At 45.0% G+C, this 16,736-nt stretch overlaps 2 protein-coding genes across 4 annotated transcripts in view; one reads left to right on the top strand and one right to left on the bottom strand.

Moving 5' to 3' along the window:
- Positions 1-944: 944 nt before the first annotated feature.
- On the bottom strand, positions 945-3,874 carry FOXQ1 (forkhead box Q1). The gene has a single exon (XM_036888685.2). It carries the CDS (start codon positions 3,042-3,044, stop codon positions 1,863-1,865), a length of 1,182 nt encoding a protein of 393 aa, XP_036744580.2. The 5' UTR covers positions 3,045-3,874; the 3' UTR covers positions 945-1,862.
- LOC118914185 (uncharacterized) overlaps positions 3,806-16,736 on the top strand; it is a 79,864-nt gene continuing 66,933 nt past the window's right edge. Inside the window, exons 1-2 of one of the 3 annotated variants that reach the window (XM_057494199.1) lie at positions 3,806-3,939; positions 6,241-6,345. In XM_057494199.1, the coding sequence (XP_057350182.1) occupies positions 3,876-3,939; positions 6,241-6,345 (169 nt within the window). In that variant the 5' untranslated portion in view covers positions 3,806-3,875. The other 2 variants (XM_057494200.1, XR_008994446.1) reach the window with 2 other exon arrangements.

Genomic DNA, 16,736 nt, shown 5'->3' with positions numbered 1-16,736 from the left:
CCCATTCCTGCCAAAGACAGTGTCTTGAAATAAACCTACTTTTTTTCCCCACTTCACAATATATATATATATATATCCCAAATCATCCTCTTGTCTAGGATTAGGTGAGATCTAGCCAAGAATGGCAGGACAACAATGGGGCCTAAATTTCCAATCTCTGAATTTCTCATTGTCTTCAATACGTTTTAGAATATTACAAACCATAAATTTGTTGGAGCCCCACTGCCTCTGAATTTACTGAGAAACAGATGTTCACACTATTTTCTGGTACTTCCTGTGATCAAAACCTTCCATTTTTAATGTGGGAAATCATCTTTACCCCACCTGAGGTGACATTTTCTCTTCAGAGCACAGCTGAAGCAGGCCAGGCAGCCCACCTCAACCACAGGTATCCTCATACGAAAGGGGAGGGTGAAAAAAAGCCCCACACCCAAAGGAACTTTTGCATTCTTAAAAAAGTGGATGGTTTAGCTTTCACAAAACTCTTGAAATTTGAGTTGCAATTACAATTGCTCTGAAGAAATCTTGGGTATATTAAGTCTTATGCCAAGATTTTTTACAGCTTTTTGAACTCCAAATCAGAATCAATTTACTTGAAAATGCCTGCTTGACTATAAGCTTATTAATAACTCAGTTTGTCTGCTGATGGATTCTTGGGGGAGAGGGACATAAACACCTCATCATTTGTTCTGGTAACCTTTAAGTGAACAAATTCTTACAGAGGTCACTGATTTGAAGTTTAAGGAATCCCACCGATGGAAGTCCCATCCTGCTGATCAGTCAAGCAATTTTTCAAGTAAGGAAACCTTCCGTCTGCCTCTACCTTTATTGAATTATCCAGGAGAATATTTCAACCCCTACAGGAAGTTTTGTGAGAGTCAAACCTGAATCCTTTTTGGAGGGGGGAGTAAAAAACGATCCATGTTCAATCCATCACCACAAAGTGCAAAGTCAGTTGTGAGTTTTATTAAAAAATAAGCATTATACCTGGGTTTCATAGAATTTATACATGAATATGTACACAAACACAAATAAAATAATATTAAAAATAAAAATCACACTCGCTTTCACGTGGCAGCGGTCCTGGCACCCCATATACATAATGCTACCTTCTCCTTTAAAGACATTGCTTGGCCCAAAGAGACCACAGTTAGAGATCACTGAACCACTAATAAAGCTGTAGCCCGTTGCCTGCAACATTTTCAATTCAGATTTCAAAAATATATAAATAATTTAATTACAAAACCCAACTGTATATATATATATATATATATATGTATATATATATATTCCTATATATATATATATATATATATATATATTATCTTTTGGCCCAGTGAAGCATTTGGTCAATAGCAGAGAAATGACTGCAGATTCTCTGACACCTCTCTCTCATACAGTCACACCTGTAAATACCACATACGCACACGGAGCGGGGCCCCATAAACCCCAAACAGTAGTCATGTCATTTATCATATGGAATGGTTCCCTGATGAGCCTCCGCTCTTTCTTTCTAGGGACAAATCAGTGGAAGGAGCAACAGAAATAACAGGTATGGGGGGAACCTGGGCATTCAGAAGAGAGAAGTCTTTTTCAAGTGAGAGAGGGACAGGGTTGGTCAAGAATCTAAGACAATTATGAAGAATTGCTTTGGTCCTCGGAAAGGTTTAAAAAGACAAGGAAAATAAGCAGTCTGAACTAAGTTAAAACATTCTGTCAAAAATGCTTTACCTTTAAGGCACGTTTGATGGATTTTTTTTTTTCTTTAGAGTCTCCCCTTCCCCTGGGCAGAAAGTGCAAAGCCCTGACCTACGTTCTAGCCTCCCGGACAGCGCCCGACCCTGCCCGCTGGGCGGTGCGGCTCAGGCCAGGAGCGTCTCCATCGGGTAGGGCAGGTGCGGGCCCGGCCCGCAGGCCGTCGCCGCCTGCAGGGCCGCGGGCAGCCTCAGGGGGCAGTACAGGTGCGCGCCGCCGCACGCCGCCTGGCCTCGGAGCTGCTTGGCAGGGGCCGGGGCGGAAAGGGGCGCGAGCAGGAGGTGCGGCTCTGGCGGCGTCTCGGCTCCGCGCGCGCCCAGCAGCGCCGGCTCGGCCGCGCCGTAGGCGCAGAGCGGTAACAGGGCCCCGCCGGGCGCCCCCGGGAGGAGCGCGGGGTACGGGGTCAGAGGCGGGCAGGGCGCAGCGCCCCACGGCAGCCGCGCCCCGGGGCTGTCCGCGTCGCGACGGCTGCGGAAGGGCTTGCTGAGGATGCTGTCTATGGCGAAGGAACTGGAGAACTTGCCTGCAGGGCTGGCGCGCCTTTCCTGGCGGGCTGGCGAACGCGCTCGGGGCGAGGCCGGGGCGGCGGGCGCGGGCGGCGGGGGCGCAGCGGCAGGCGGGGACCCGGCTTCCTCAGGCCGAAGCCCGGGAGCGGGAGCTGCCGCCCGGTGGCTGAGGCGCTTGCGGCGGCGGCGGAAGACCCCGTCGGCGAAGGTGTACTCGCTGTTGGGGTTGAGCATCCAGTAGTTGTCCTTGCCCCAGGGCCGCGACGGGTCGCGCAGCACCTTGACGAAGCAGTCGTTGAGCGAGAGGTTGTGGCGCACCGAGTTGCGCCAGCCCGTGTAGCTGCCGCGGAAGAACGGGAACTTGCTCATGAGGTACTCGTTGATCTCGGCCAGCGTCAGGCGCCCGCCCGCCGAGTCGCGGATGGCCATGGCGATGAGCGCAATGTAGGAGTACGGGGGCTTGGGCCGCCGCGTGTACGGCTTGCTGCGCGCGCCCTCGGTGCCCCCCGCGCCGGCCTGCTCTTGCCCCCCCGCTGCCGCCGCCGCCGCCGCACCCTCCGCGGCGCCCGGCCCGCCGCTCGCGCTCCTCTCGCCGCGGCCCGCCAGCTCCCCCGCGCTGCCGCCTGTCGCCGGGCTGTTAGCCGCGCAGTCCCCGTCCGAGCCCAGGGACTCATCGCCGGCTGTAGACGGCGGAGATGGCACGTCGCTGCCGCCTGCGCCCTCCAGGTCACTACCCGGTTTGTCCCGGAGGGCCGCGTGGGGGCCGAATACCTCCAACTTCATGCCCACGCCCTCTGTCCCTGCCCGGCGGCGTACGCTTTTCCTTCGCGGGGTCTTGGGAAGCTGGTACCGAGGGCGGGGGTGGCGATTCCGGGGCCGGGAGTCCTTTCTTTTCTATCCCGGGAGCTCGCCCTCCTTTTGAGACAGTCTCTTTTCCGTAGAAGAGTTCTCTTCCGCTGTTATTTTTCTCGGGAGATGTTGTGTTTATTGGTTGAACTAAGAGGGGCGGAGAGGAACGAGTTGGGTGGGTACTATCTTCAGTTCTAGAATTAGAAACTTCGGGGTGAAGGCGGGCAGAGGTGCGGTTACCCCCTCTGGTGCCCCAAAGCGCGCCGGGCTCGGGATTTCTTGCTGGACGCAACAAGTGTACGCATCTGTTCTCCGTCCAAGAGACCGGGAAGGGCCCCTCCCTGGAGGTCGCAGGTGCGGGCCAGGCGCCCTGGAGGCCCGGAGACGACGCTGGCTGCTGTGCGTGCCACTCTTCGGGAGGGTCCGGCGCCTTCAGCCTTGAACGCCCGCGGAGCCGAGTCCCTGAGGCCGTGGCGCCTGCAGCGGCCTCTCTGCCCCGGGCCTCTGGAGCAGCATCTTGGCGCTGGCCGGCCGTGGCTACGTATTCTCTCCACCTTCTGCCCGGCCCAATATAACCCTGCGGCGGCTCCGCTGGGCGGGGCCTGGGTGCCGACGGCAAAGGGTGGGAAACGAGGTGGCCAAGGTGGCCTCGGCTCCACGGCGGGCGCGCACCAGGCCGAGGCCGTGCGGCTACGGGGCCGCAGAGTCTCTGGGCGCCGGTTGTTTGTTTTGGGTGCGCCCAGCTCCGCCCTCCGCCTCCCGCCAATGGGGAGGGCGCGCGGCTGCGGGTGGGAGTGCGCCCGCCCCGTCCGCAGGCTCCTTAGCTCAGGTGAGAGCCTCGGCCACCCCGGAAGGGAACCGGCTCTCAAGGGCGATCTGGGCTCGTGGGCACGGCGGGGCCACCTCTAGGCGGCACCTGGAAGGGCTGGCCCCGCGGCAGCAGAGGCTTTGCTCAGGCCTGCCGGGCTCCTAAGTTGCGCGCGGTGCGGGTGTGCTGCTCTGTTAGTGAAAATGGTGCTTCTTCGGAAGGCAACCCCTTCCCGTCACTGATGTGGTGCTGAACAGATACCCATGGGGCACATTGTGCAGTGATCTCTTACGGAAGCCCTGTGCTGTGCCCCTTCCTATGATTTTCTTTTGAGGACTGTGTCTTTTTTCATTTTTGAATGAGTGAAATACTGGACCTGAAATGACGCCTTCTTTGGATGACCTTGACTCTTGCTCGCTAAAAGCCCTCCGACTTTCACTTTTCTTTTGTCTTCCTTATCTTTTTCTTTACCTGGCTGGTGGGAAGTGCTATGGTGTCCGCCTCTTCGCCCGGGGCAGCTGTGCTGTTGAGGAGTGCGACGGTCTGTGCGCGCGAGCGCCCCCGGAAGCCTCGGGACGGAGGAGCCGCGGACCCCGCCGCGCTGTTGCCAGGTTCCAACAGTCCTCTGGAGCCAGAGGCAGGGCGTGCTCCCGGGGGAGGGCGGAGAGAGCGACGTGTTACGGCCATTGCTTTCCAGTTCTCCTTGGGGACTTGTGTCGTGGTTTCAGTGGCACCGGTGTCGGACATTCGGGAAAGGGGAGACATTTCTCCCTTCCCGGACATTCCGCGTAGTCGGTGTCGATGCTTCAAGGAAGGGGTGCCTTGACCTCCCGGAAGGGCGCGCTTCTTACCCGTTGCCCTTCTACGCGGTTTCCTTCTTCTTCCTTTCCTGCCTTTGTTGCAGATAGCGACGGAGCTGCGAGTACGTGGCAGCTCACCTTCGATGTTTACTTTATTGCTTTCCAACATTTGTGTAGCAGCTTTAAAGGCATTCGGAACGGGGAGGGCAAAATTACAGATCCATGGACATCTCTGTTATTTTTGTGTTTGAAGAAATGATCATATTCGGAGATTAGGCTGAAGTTTATTGCAAGTGCGATTTGGGAGCCCGACGGGGTGGTGTGGGGAAGGGGGAAGATGGCTTCCTTTCCAGAGACTAGCTGCCCCAGAGGGGATTCGCTCAACTCTAGCCCTGGGAGTTTATGGACCCCTGGACCAGGAGAGGAGAGGGGACCGGGACAAGAACGCAGCCAGGTAAAGGCATCAATTTGGCTAGGGACGTCACAGTGAATGCTCTCCTTGTTTGAACTCTGGAGGTGAGCAGGGCAGGAGGGCGAAGGACTGTTTTATGGGGGAGATAAGCTCAGAGAGGGTTGAGATGTGTTGACTACAGAGTCTAAGGGGCCTGAGAGACTCTAGGGCCACAGGGTCCTGGAGACACCCAATTCTAACTTAGAGACCTCACAGGTGAGCTACTCTGAAGGCCTGAAGCCACAGAGCAAGCAGCTATCGCCACATCCTTGTCCTCATGCAACCCAAATACCTCCAGGTATTTGCATAGACACTCCCTTGGAGGTGGTCCCTGCACAAACCCCCATAGCCTCCTTCATCCCGTCCTGCACACCCCCTATCTCCATTCCCCTGCCTGCTCCAGGGGTCTTCCAGTTAGTGTGAGAAGTTCCAGTGAGCTGCAGCCTGTTGACAGAGATACTGTTTAGAGAGGAGGAAAGAAAATCTCCAGAACGGTGGCCCTTCTGGCGCTCACACTTGACTGTAATGGCCTTGTTGTTTTGCCCTTCCTCACCTGTCATAGAAGCCCCTCAGAATGGACTACACGTTTTCTCTCAGCTTCTGTGCAGATCCTGTGCACTCGGGTTTCTTGCATTGAATACATAGCAGGTGCCCAGGGCCTGGGGCTGCAGTGGTGCTTTATACTCTGGGCCCAGGAGGTGGTGTCCTGGCCTGGTGGCAGGGACAGGGGTTGTGGCTCTTCCTGGGGGACACCCCAAGGATGGGGCTGTGGACAAAAGGAACATCACTCACAGCCAAGGAAGGCAGACGCCTCCCTGTCCAGGAGCCACTTTCCTTCCCCAGCCCTTCCCCTCATTCCCAGCAGTTGCAGACCCTTTTCTTTCCCCCCTTCCACCATCCCAGGTGGGAAAAGACCTGCCAGGAACTCCTATAGGGTAGGTCTTCCCCTTGCCTCAGGGCTGGGCCAGTGTGAACTGCTGTGGTCAAGTTTGGAGCCTAAAACGGTTCATAGGGAAGTGAGTGGGATGGTGGCAGGAGAATTCTCAACAGAAAATCCTTTTCTCCTTTCAGAGGGACTTCCAGCAATATGGCAGTCGACTTTGGAGAGGAATGCCTGGTGGGAATGGCAGGAAGTGAGCCACCTGGAAAAGACAAAAAATCCCCAGGAACCAGAATGTAAGCCCCACTATGGCAAGGTTTTTGTCTTTTTCCTTCACTGCTGAATTCCTCGTCCTTGCCTCTGGAATGACTGTCACATTGTGCCATTTGCTGAGGACATGCTGCATTTGTCTGAAATTAAGATCAAATAAAACTCTTTCCTTCTGTGGTTAACCTGGTATATTCAACTGTTCTTTACAGCTGGAAAATTTTTCACCTTTTGCAGATAAATGAAAAAAATGGGAATGGATGGAGAAGGGTGTCCATTCTCTGCATCTCTATCCATGGCATCCTCAAGGCCGGCACAGTATAAGAGATAAGACACTGCAAAAAAAACCCACACACAATGTTTTGTTAGTTCTGAAGTTACCCAGAAATACTTAGAGATTTCTGCTCCCTAAATTCTCAACTGTTTGGGGGTCTGCTGTGGATGGGGTTATAATAAATGCCTGTAGGTAGAGCCTAACCAAACACTTGTAGGTCTGAAAGACCCATTAGCTTATTTATCCTTTGCCCTTTAATTTCCATGGAGATAAGTGAATAAAGTGTGGCCAAGCATAAGGTCCCATTTCCAAGATCTCCTGGCCTCTCTGAAGTGGTTTTAGGCAAAGGAAGATAATCATCTGTCTCTGGACACCAAGAACAAAATTAACTGTGGAAACCATCCACACATTCAAGGCTTTCCCCAATTCCTGAACTGTGATGTGGGAAGGAAAGAAGTTAATTCCTGAAATACCTAAGGTAACTTGGTAGACTGAAGTTGACTCCTGCTGGAAATATGACTTGCTCCATGTATTAGAAGGGGACACAGCCTCCTAGGACAGTGGGAACTATGTCATCACCTTGATGAGACTCCCTCCTGGGGAGCCTGGAAATAGCATTGAGTTTCTTGATTTCTTCACTTCTGTCAGTAGCCATTCTCGTGGCCTTGGCCTCTGGGTCTGAAGAGAAGGTGAACTTGAAATTGCTATTCCCTCCAAACTTAGGCCTCTGGATAACTCTGTATTATAATGCTGTTAAGAACTGAAGAGTGTAGGCACAGACACCAGGCTAATATTGATAGCCCCAGAACAAAATTCATGACTTTGCATCTCAGTGAAGTCTCTTTTTGGGGAACAGAAGGGCTCTGGATTGTGGGATTGGAAGTCAGGTGGCTGGGAAGGTCCCCCTGAAAGGTTAAGCCCACTTTCCTCTCCACCTCTTCCTTTTAGTACAAACATGTGGGAAAGACTATTTTATAGTCTGTTGCAACCCACACCTCCATGGTCTGGCCAATGCTTTAGTAGATGCTGAACTCCTGGGAAGAATCCTGCAGTGATTTAGAGTGGGCTTGTAGATTTTGTAGATACAACCCAGGTAATCTTTCATATCTATATAATAGAAAAGGGCTTATTTGTATATTTGCTTATTTGTTCTAGACATCTCCTTTCGGTACTCCTGTACAAGGATATAATCAAAGAACCCCAGGATTTGGCTGGGCATTATTGACCAGGTGCAAACCCGAGGGCTGCACTTGAAGTTCCTTTTGAGAGTCCAGGGGTCACAAGCAGCAAGAAACCTCTTGGGCTTCAATTGAACCGAGGAACTGCGGGTTATGTGCCACCTCTGGGCAGTGGGTCCTGGGAAGTAGGGAATGGCAGGGAGGCTGGCCTAATAATTGTGGGGAAAGGGACAAAAGACAATGGGGGAAAGGGCAAAAACTGGGAGAGAAGATGTGAAGGCATGTAAGAGGCCAGCCGCAGTATGACAGGCGTTAGAGATCCCTGAGAAAGCTACCTAGTTTGGTCAGAGAAAAGATCCTGCAGCGGATATGAAATATTATCAAAGCATGAAAGAAAGTCCCAGGCTGAGTTATTGCAATGAGATGACAGCCTTTGTCCTGGGGTCAGGTGTCATCCCTTCAGAGCTGACCAAGTCTGAGGAACCCTCCTCACCCAGTGTCAGCCCACTACCTGAAGTTCTTTAAATACCAAGTTTTTAAAACAGAGCAAGAAATATTGAGTTTCCCTTTGGTACAAATTGTCCAGCCTCTCTTTTTAACTTTGAGCTGTCATTTTTCATAGTAAATAAAAAATCAGCCCTTTCCTCGATATTTGTCAAGGGAAGGAGACTGTCTTCCCACAAGGAGAACTGAATGGTGTGTCTGATGCTGGTACCCTTAAGCACTGCTCCACTGTTCTGTGTCATGCAAATCCCAGCAAGAGAGAGGCAGGTGGCAAAAGAGATCTAGTTAGTGTCCTTGGATATACCAATACCAGGGTGTACAAGCAAATGAAACAAAAGAGTCCTTACAGGCTCCCATTTTGCTCTTCTCATGGGGCCATGGAAGGGTCTTGTGTCACTCCCACCTTGTCCAGCAATCCCTAGCTCCTGGACCCATCATCTAGGTTTGTGTATGTGGGTGGAGGTGGTGAGTTCTCCCTGTTAACTCTGGAGAAGATGTTGTCACTGGATAGGTGTGGACTTTGGGGACTGATAACCTTAGGTTTGGATTCCTACTCTACTAGGTTAGTTACTGGCCCTCCCTTTTCCTTGTTTCAAACTATTAAAGAATTCTTGTCAGAATTTTAACAGCTGAATTCTAGACCCTTATTAAATGTTCTTTGTCCTTCTCATTCCCTTTCATCCTTGGGGAGGTCATCTTACAGGGATACACTGTCTTCATAAACCCAGATGGGTGAATTTCCTGGCACCAATCAACTGAGCAAAGTTTCCAGGTGAAAACTAGAAAAGTGAAAGGAAGTCCCTGAGTGGACAAGAAACTTCCTGAGGCCATTTAGACCTAGTATGTGGCCGATCCCTTAGTCAGTGTTCTAGAGAGAGGGAATAATTGGAAGTCCATGTTCTTCCAGAAAAGTGAACACAGCTGGGATGCCCAGGAGGGTGAAACTCATGTTAGCAAATCATATAAGAAGGCCTGTTAAGAGCATATCTGTCAGTCTTTTTTATCATGGGAAGTGAAGACAATAGTATAGTGAAGTCTCAGGTAACCATCACCATGATCAATAGTTATAAATTTATGGCCACTCTTGCTTCATCTACATCTCTGCCACCCCTACGTCCCACCTTGCACTAGGTTTCTATAAAACAAATCCCAGACATTGTACTACTTCTTCTGTAATTACTTCAATATCTCTAAAAGATATGGACTTCTTTTTTGTAAAGTAAAAATAGAACCACAGTACTATTATCAAACCTCAAAAACTTGCCAGTATTCCCATATTTACTAAATATCTAGTCAATGTTTTAATTTCCCCAATGGTCTTATTTAATTAATTAATTAATTTAAAAAATTAAGGTATCATTGATATATAATCTTATGAAGGTTTCTCATGATCAGCATTGTGGTTTCAACATTCACCCATATTGTCATGTCTCCCCCTCCACCCCAGTGGTCTCATTTTTAATAAACAATTAGTTTGATTGATCCAGAATCCAGAGGTTGACCAATTGTGTTTGGTGGATAAGTCTTCTAAGTATTTTGAACCTAAAGATCTTCCTCCCCTGATTTTGATTTACCATTGCAGTTTAATTGTTAAATAAGTCAGCTTGTTTGTCCTGTAGATTTTTCCTGTAATTTGGACTTTGCAGATTACATAGTGTCCGTTAACATGTTTTTCTGTCCCCTGTATTTCTAATAACTTTGCAGTTAGATCTAGAGACTTGACAACCTTCATTTTCTGTTTTTTAAGAATACTGATGTTGTGAATTTCTGTAAGGAGGCTCATAAAGACTGGTTGTTGCTCTTTTTGTGAATTAATGCTAGCCAGTGAATTTGAGTCTAAGCTTGATCTATTATAAAACTTCCCATCAGCTTTTCATTTCAGAGGCATGATGAGAATTGCCTATTGCCATCAGAGGTTGCAAGATGGAGACTTAATCATTCCATTGCTTTTTCTTTCTTTAGAACTGGAATGCATATCTAAAGAAAGACTTTTCTCATCAATCACTTGTTACTTGGAAATATAGTTAGTGCAGAAAAGGAGGCTAAATGCTTAATTCCTTTTACCTGCTTTCAAATAATTTGATGGTTCTAGAATCCTGCAAAGGATACACATATATACACACACACATTTATGTATCATAACGAATAGGTTTTTAAACATATAGGACATGTTTAAATCCATTCATAGCTTCCTAGATTTCTAGTATGAGAAGATATTCTGGACTCATTTTATATTTGCTGCCTCATACCTGGAATTGTATATTTATCCAAGTAGCTCTGGTTCTTTATAGATAAAAATAACATTGAGAGACCAAAATCTGAGTTCTAGAAGTGTTCGTTCTCCTGGGTTTGTCATTATTTCTAGGACTTTACAGTGGACAGTGCTAGGAAGGAAAAAATTTCTTAAAGAAAATCCATGATATTTCCAATTCAGCTGTAGGTTTACAAGGTTTTTTTTTTGTCTTTCCATTTCATATTTGTGTATCTTTTCTTTTGAGCTGAATATCACATCAATACAATTACCTTATTTGCTTTATCATTCCTGTCTGTGTTTTTGTATGTGCATCTCTATTCTTATTTCAGAATCTTAATTCCAATTTTATTACTAACAATGTAATGACTGAAAAGAGTTTGAGTCTTACTTGTTTTTCTTTTTTTTTGGCCTCTAGATGATGTTTCTTACTAACTACACAAATTCCCAATTTTTAAAGTAACTTGAGATAATTGAACTGTAATGATTAAACCTTTAGTTTGATATTAGGTTAGTTTCATTTGGTGCATTTTGCTTTTTATTTCCTTCATTGCTTTTAGTTTTTTTCTTTGTAATTATATAATATTTACTGGTTCCAAAGTCAAAGCTAAGTTTCAGGGAAATTTAGTTTTTATACCTTTTCTCCTACCTTGTTCCCTCCTTTCTTCTATAGATAATCGTTTAATAAAAGTTTTAAAAATTGCTCTTTATATTAATTTGCTAGGGCTGCCATAAGACAATATCACAAACTAGGCATCTTGAATAACAGACATTTATTCGCTCATGGCTCTGGAGGCTGAAGCCCACGATCAAGGTGTCGGCAGGGCTGGTCCCCCTGAGGCCCCTCCTGGGCTTGCAGATGCCGCCGTCTCCGTGTCCCCACATGGTCTTCCCTCTGTGTATGCCTGCCTCTCTGGTGTCTCTGTGTGTCCAAATTTCCTCTTCTTATAAGGATACCAGTCAAATGTGATTAGGGGCCAACCTAAAGACCTCATTTTAATTCCATCAACTCTGTAAAGAATCTATCTCCAAATATAGTTATTTTGTGAGGTACTGGGTTAGGACTTTAACATATGAGTTTTGGCGAGTTAGAACTTAACCCGTAAAGCACTTCCATTTAAAATAACTAAGTCAACACATGTGTATTCATACTTCCTTCCATATAGATAGTTTTAACATGTTATAGATGGTTGGTTTCTGTCTATTTTTATCTTCTTAACTTGGCAAAATATCTTGGAGAACACTCCATGGCAGTATATAAAAATACTCCTATTTGGAAGATAATATTTTGACTGTCCACTGATCTCAGAATTTTCTGACATTGAAGGAAATATATTGAATTTTCAATGTAGTTGACTTTAAGACTTCAAAGATGGTAGGAGGATATTTGAGCCATAAAAATGGGTGACCATGTGTGGCTGGAATGGCCTTGAGATTCTTGTGTGTACTGATCTCTGACTCTGTGACTTTAGCGTGACTTTTCTTGTTACACAGTCTATTTTCAATATAAAATCAAGGCCAGGACATATGTAAAAACAGCATGGCCCAGGGACACACACATATGTGAAGTATAACAGTATTCTGAGATTACTGGGAGACAGGGATGCTGTCAGGCCATCAGAGCATTCTAAACTTGGCAAGTGAAAACGGAAGCTTTGTAATTGGTGGTACATGTTACATAGTATGTAGAGAGTCCTTATAAAATGATGTGATCAATTGTTTATTAGAACATACTTAGGTTTTATATGGTCTGATCATGTATCTCAATTACTCAGAACAGTTCCAGTTTCTGTTTGCGGTGCCCATGTCATTAATAGGGTCTACTTCTGCCTTTAGAAGTATCCCAGTTTTGGACAATAAATTCTATTGGCAGCTTTGTTTTAAAGATCCAATAAATAACAATAAATGTATGGTCTCTGTGTTAAAAAGAGCAGGGATGTCACTGTGTAAGCATGGCTGAGTCTGAGTTCTACATTATTCCCAGTTGGTTCTTTGGGCAGATTCTGGCGGCAAACCCAGAATTATCCTGTTCTGAGGACTCCTTTATCCCTTTTATAAATGATCCCATGAGCCTTGGAATTTGGGTTCAACTTTAGCTGGGAAAATACTTGTCCTGATTTTTCTGAGCCTAGACCTGTACCTTCACGAAGCTGTCAGCTACTTTATAACTCACTAATTCCTCCCAGGATGGAGATCGTGCCATTACCTAAAGTAGCCTGCTGGAATACTCTGATCACCTGGAAAGGACTGAAAGAATTATGTAAGGCTGCCTCATGAAATGTTATGCAGAACTTAAACACTGGATGTAATGTTCAGAAACCATGCTGGCAATGCAGACTGAATTAATTAGCATATTTGCTTCCAAAAATAAAAGTAACCTTTCTTGCATAATACTGATAATGATTTGCTCTAGTTTTCCCTTTTGAACTTAGTGAAATTTTTGTAACTCGTTTACCAAGTTTTTCCTAAGTTATAGAAATGGAGACATCTATCCACATTACTGGTGTTTTCAATATATCAGGTAGAATGTACCTCAAGCTCATATTCTGAACTTTCAAAGCTCTTTACGTGTCCCTGTTTTACACACTGACTACACCATTCACTTAAAGTCTATCAGGAACTGGTTCTCAGGTCAGACCATAATCAAGCTGCTCTCAGTTGAACTAATAGTGCCTTCTGGGGGAACAACTGTAACCAATATATAGCTTTACCATTTTTAATTCTTATCAGGAAGTTTGATTTATTTCTCTTCCCCCTTTCTTCTCATTTAAACTGTAATCTGTGAATTGAAAAATTATCAAATCATGGTTAATAAATATCAGACATGTGCTGGTGACACTGCATTAACAGAGAAGAATGTATAAGTTATGATTGGCAACAGGACTTAAGGAAGAACACTGATATCTTTAAGAGTGTTAAAAATTCCTTTCAAAATTTCCACAAAGCTTCTGTCTGATTCCCTAACTTGACTAAAAGTAAACTGGGTATTGATAGTGAATCAATATTGTTTTTCAATTTTTATGCCCCATAAGATCTCCAAATAGTTGCTCAGTTTATAATTTTTAAGTGAATAATTTATGTCATCATATGTTTAAAGCACTTGAAAATTTTATTATGGGAAGTTCCGGGTAGCTATAGAAACGTAGAGAAGATAGTGTAATGATCCTCTATGTACTCAATGTCCAGTTAAAACAACCTCCCACCCAGGCCAGTATTGTTTTTTTAAATCTATTTATTCATTCATTCATTCATTTATTTATTATTTTGTTATCATTAATCTACAATTACATGAAGAACATTATGCTTACTAGGCTCTCCCCTACCCCAAGTACCCCCCACAAACCCCATTACAGTCACTGTCCATCAGCATAGTAAGATGTTGTAGAATCACTACCTGTCTTCTCTGTGTTGCATAGCCCTCCCTATGCCCCCCCACATTATACATGCTAATCATAATACCCCCATTTTTTCCCCACCCTTATCCCTCCCTACCCTCCCATTCTCCCCAGTCTCTTTCCCTTTGGTAACTGTTAGTCCATTCTTGGGTTCTGTGATTCTGCTGCTGTTTTGTTCCTTCAGTTTTTCCTTTGTTCTTATACTCCACGAATGAGTGAAATCATTTGGTATTTGTCTTTCTCCGCTTGGCTTATTTCACTGAGCATAATACCCTCTAGCTCCATCCATGTTGTTGCAAATGGTAGGATTTGTTTTCTTCTTATGGCTGAATAATATTCTATTGTGTATATATACCACATCTTCTTAATCCATTTATCTACTGATGGACACTTAGGTTGCTTCCATTTCTTGGCTATTGTAAATAGTGCTGCGAGAAACATAGGGGTGCATCCGTCTTTTTCAAACTGGAGTGCTGCATTCTTAGGGTAAATTCCTAGAAGCGGAATTCCTGGGTCAAATGGTAAGTCTATTTTGAGCATTTTGAGGAACCACCATACTGCTTTCCACAATGGTTGAACCAATTTACACTCCCACCAGCAGTGTAGGAGGGTTCCTCTTTCTCCACAACCTCGCCAACATTTGTTGTTTGTCTTTTGGATGGTAGCCATCCTTACTGGTGTGAGGTGATATCTCACTGTGGTTTTAATTTGCATTTCTCTGATGACAAGTGATGTGGAGCATCTTTTCATGTGTCTGTTGGCCATCTGAATTTCTTCTTTGGAGAACTGTCTGTTCAGCTCCTCTGCCCATTTTTAAATTGGATTATTTGCCTTTTGTTTGTTGAGGTGCGTGAGCCCTTTATATATTTTGGATGTCAAGACTTTATTGGATCTGTCATTTATGAGTATATTCTCCCATACTGTAGGGTACCTTTTGTTCTATTGATGGTGTCCTTTGCTGTACAGAAGCTTTTCAGCTTGGTATAGTCCCACTTGTTCATTTTTGCTTTTGTTTTCCTTGCCTGGGAGTTATGTTCATGAAAAAGTCGCTAATGTTTATGTCCAAGAGATTTTTGCCTATGTTGTTTTCTAAGAGTTTCATGGTTTCACGACTTACATTCAGGTCTTTGATCCATTTTGAATTTACTTTTATGTATGGGGTTAGACAGTGATCCAGTTTCATTCTCTTACATATAGCTGTCCAGTTTTGCCAGCACCATCTGTTGAAGAGACTGTCATTTCCCCACTGTATGTCCATGGCTCCTTTATTGAATATGAATTGACCATATATGTTTGGGTTAATGTCTGGAGTCTCTAATCTGTTCCACTGGTCTGTGTCTCTGTTCTTGTGCCAGTACCAAATTGTCTTGATTACTATGGCTTTCTAGTAGAGCTTGAACTTGGGGAGTGAGATCCCCGCCACTTTATTCTTCTTTCTCAGGATTGCTTTGGCTATTTGGGGTCTTTGGTGTTTCCATATGAATTTTTGAACTATTTGTTCCAGTTCATTGAAGAATGTTGTTGGTAATTTGATAGGGATTGCATCAAATGTGTATATTGCTTTGGGCAGGATGGCCATTTTGACTATATTAATTTTTCCTAGCCAAGAGCATGGGATGAGTTTCCATTTGTTAGTGTCCTTTTTAATTTCTCTTAAGAGTGTCTTGTAGTTTTTGGGGTATAGGTCTTTCACTTCCTTGGTTAGGTTTATTCCTAGGTATTTTATTCTTTTTGATGTGGTTGTGGATGGAAATTTTTTCTGATTTATCTTTCTATTAGTTCATTGTTACTGTATAGGAAAGCCTCATATTTCTGTGTATTAATTTTGTATCCTGCAACTTTGCTGTATTCTGACATTGGTTCTAGTAGTTTTGGAGTGGAGTCTTTAGGGTTTTTTATGTACAATATCATGTCATCTGCAAATAGTGACAGTTTGACTTTTTCTTTACCAATCTGGATTCCTTGTATTTCTTTGTTTTGTCTAATTGCCATGGCTAGGACCTCCAGTACTATGTTGAATAACAGTGGGGAGAGTGGGCATCCTTGTCTTTTCCCAATCTTAGAGGAAAAGCTTTCTTATCTATTTTGTTTTCTCAAAGAACCAGCTCTTGGTTTCATTTATTTTTTCTATTGTTTTATTCTTCTCAATTTTATTTATTTCTTCTCTGATCTTTATTATGTCCCTCCTTCTGCTGACTTTAGGCCTCATTTGTTCTTCTTTTTCCAATTTTGATAATTGTGACGTTAGACTATTCATTTGGGTTTGTTCTTCCTTTGTTAAATATGCCTGGATTGCTATATACTTTCCTCTTAAGACTGCTTTCGCTGCATCCCACAGAAGTTGGGGCTTTGTGTTGTTGTTATTTGTTTCCATATATTGCTTGATCTCTATTTTAATTTGGTTTTTGATCCATTGATTATTTAGGAGCATGTTGTTAAGCCTCCATGTGTTTGTGAGCCTTTTTGCTTTCTTTGTACAATTTATTTCTAGTTTTATCCCTTTGTGATCTAAAAAGTTGGTTGGTAGAATTTCAATTTTTGGAATTTACTGACGCTCTTTTTGTGGCCTAGTATGTGGTCTATTCTGGAGAATGTTCCATGTGCACTTGAGAAGAATGTGTATCCTGTTGCTTTTGGGTGTAGAGTTCCATAGATGTCTATTAGGTCCATCTGTTCTAGTGTGTTGTTCAGTGTCTCTGTGTCCTTACTTATTTTCTGTCTGGTAGATCTGTCCTTTGGAGTGAATGGTGTGTTGAAGTCTCCTAAAATGAATGCTTTGCATTCTATCTCCTCCTTTAGTTCTGTTAGTATTTGTTTC

This window comes from Manis pentadactyla, chromosome 16, assembly GCF_030020395.1.
Source record: "Manis pentadactyla isolate mManPen7 chromosome 16, mManPen7.hap1, whole genome shotgun sequence".
NCBI lineage: Eukaryota > Metazoa > Chordata > Mammalia > Pholidota > Manidae > Manis > Manis pentadactyla.
The sequence above is the reverse complement of the archived record's forward strand: the minus strand, read 5'-3'. Positions and strand labels throughout refer to the sequence as shown.

What these genes read in the sequence shown, in the direction of transcription:
- FOXQ1 (XM_036888685.2), bottom strand. Translation starts at nt 3,044, where the DNA reads ATGAAGTTGGAGGTATTCGGCCCCCACGCGGCCCTCCGGGACAAACCG.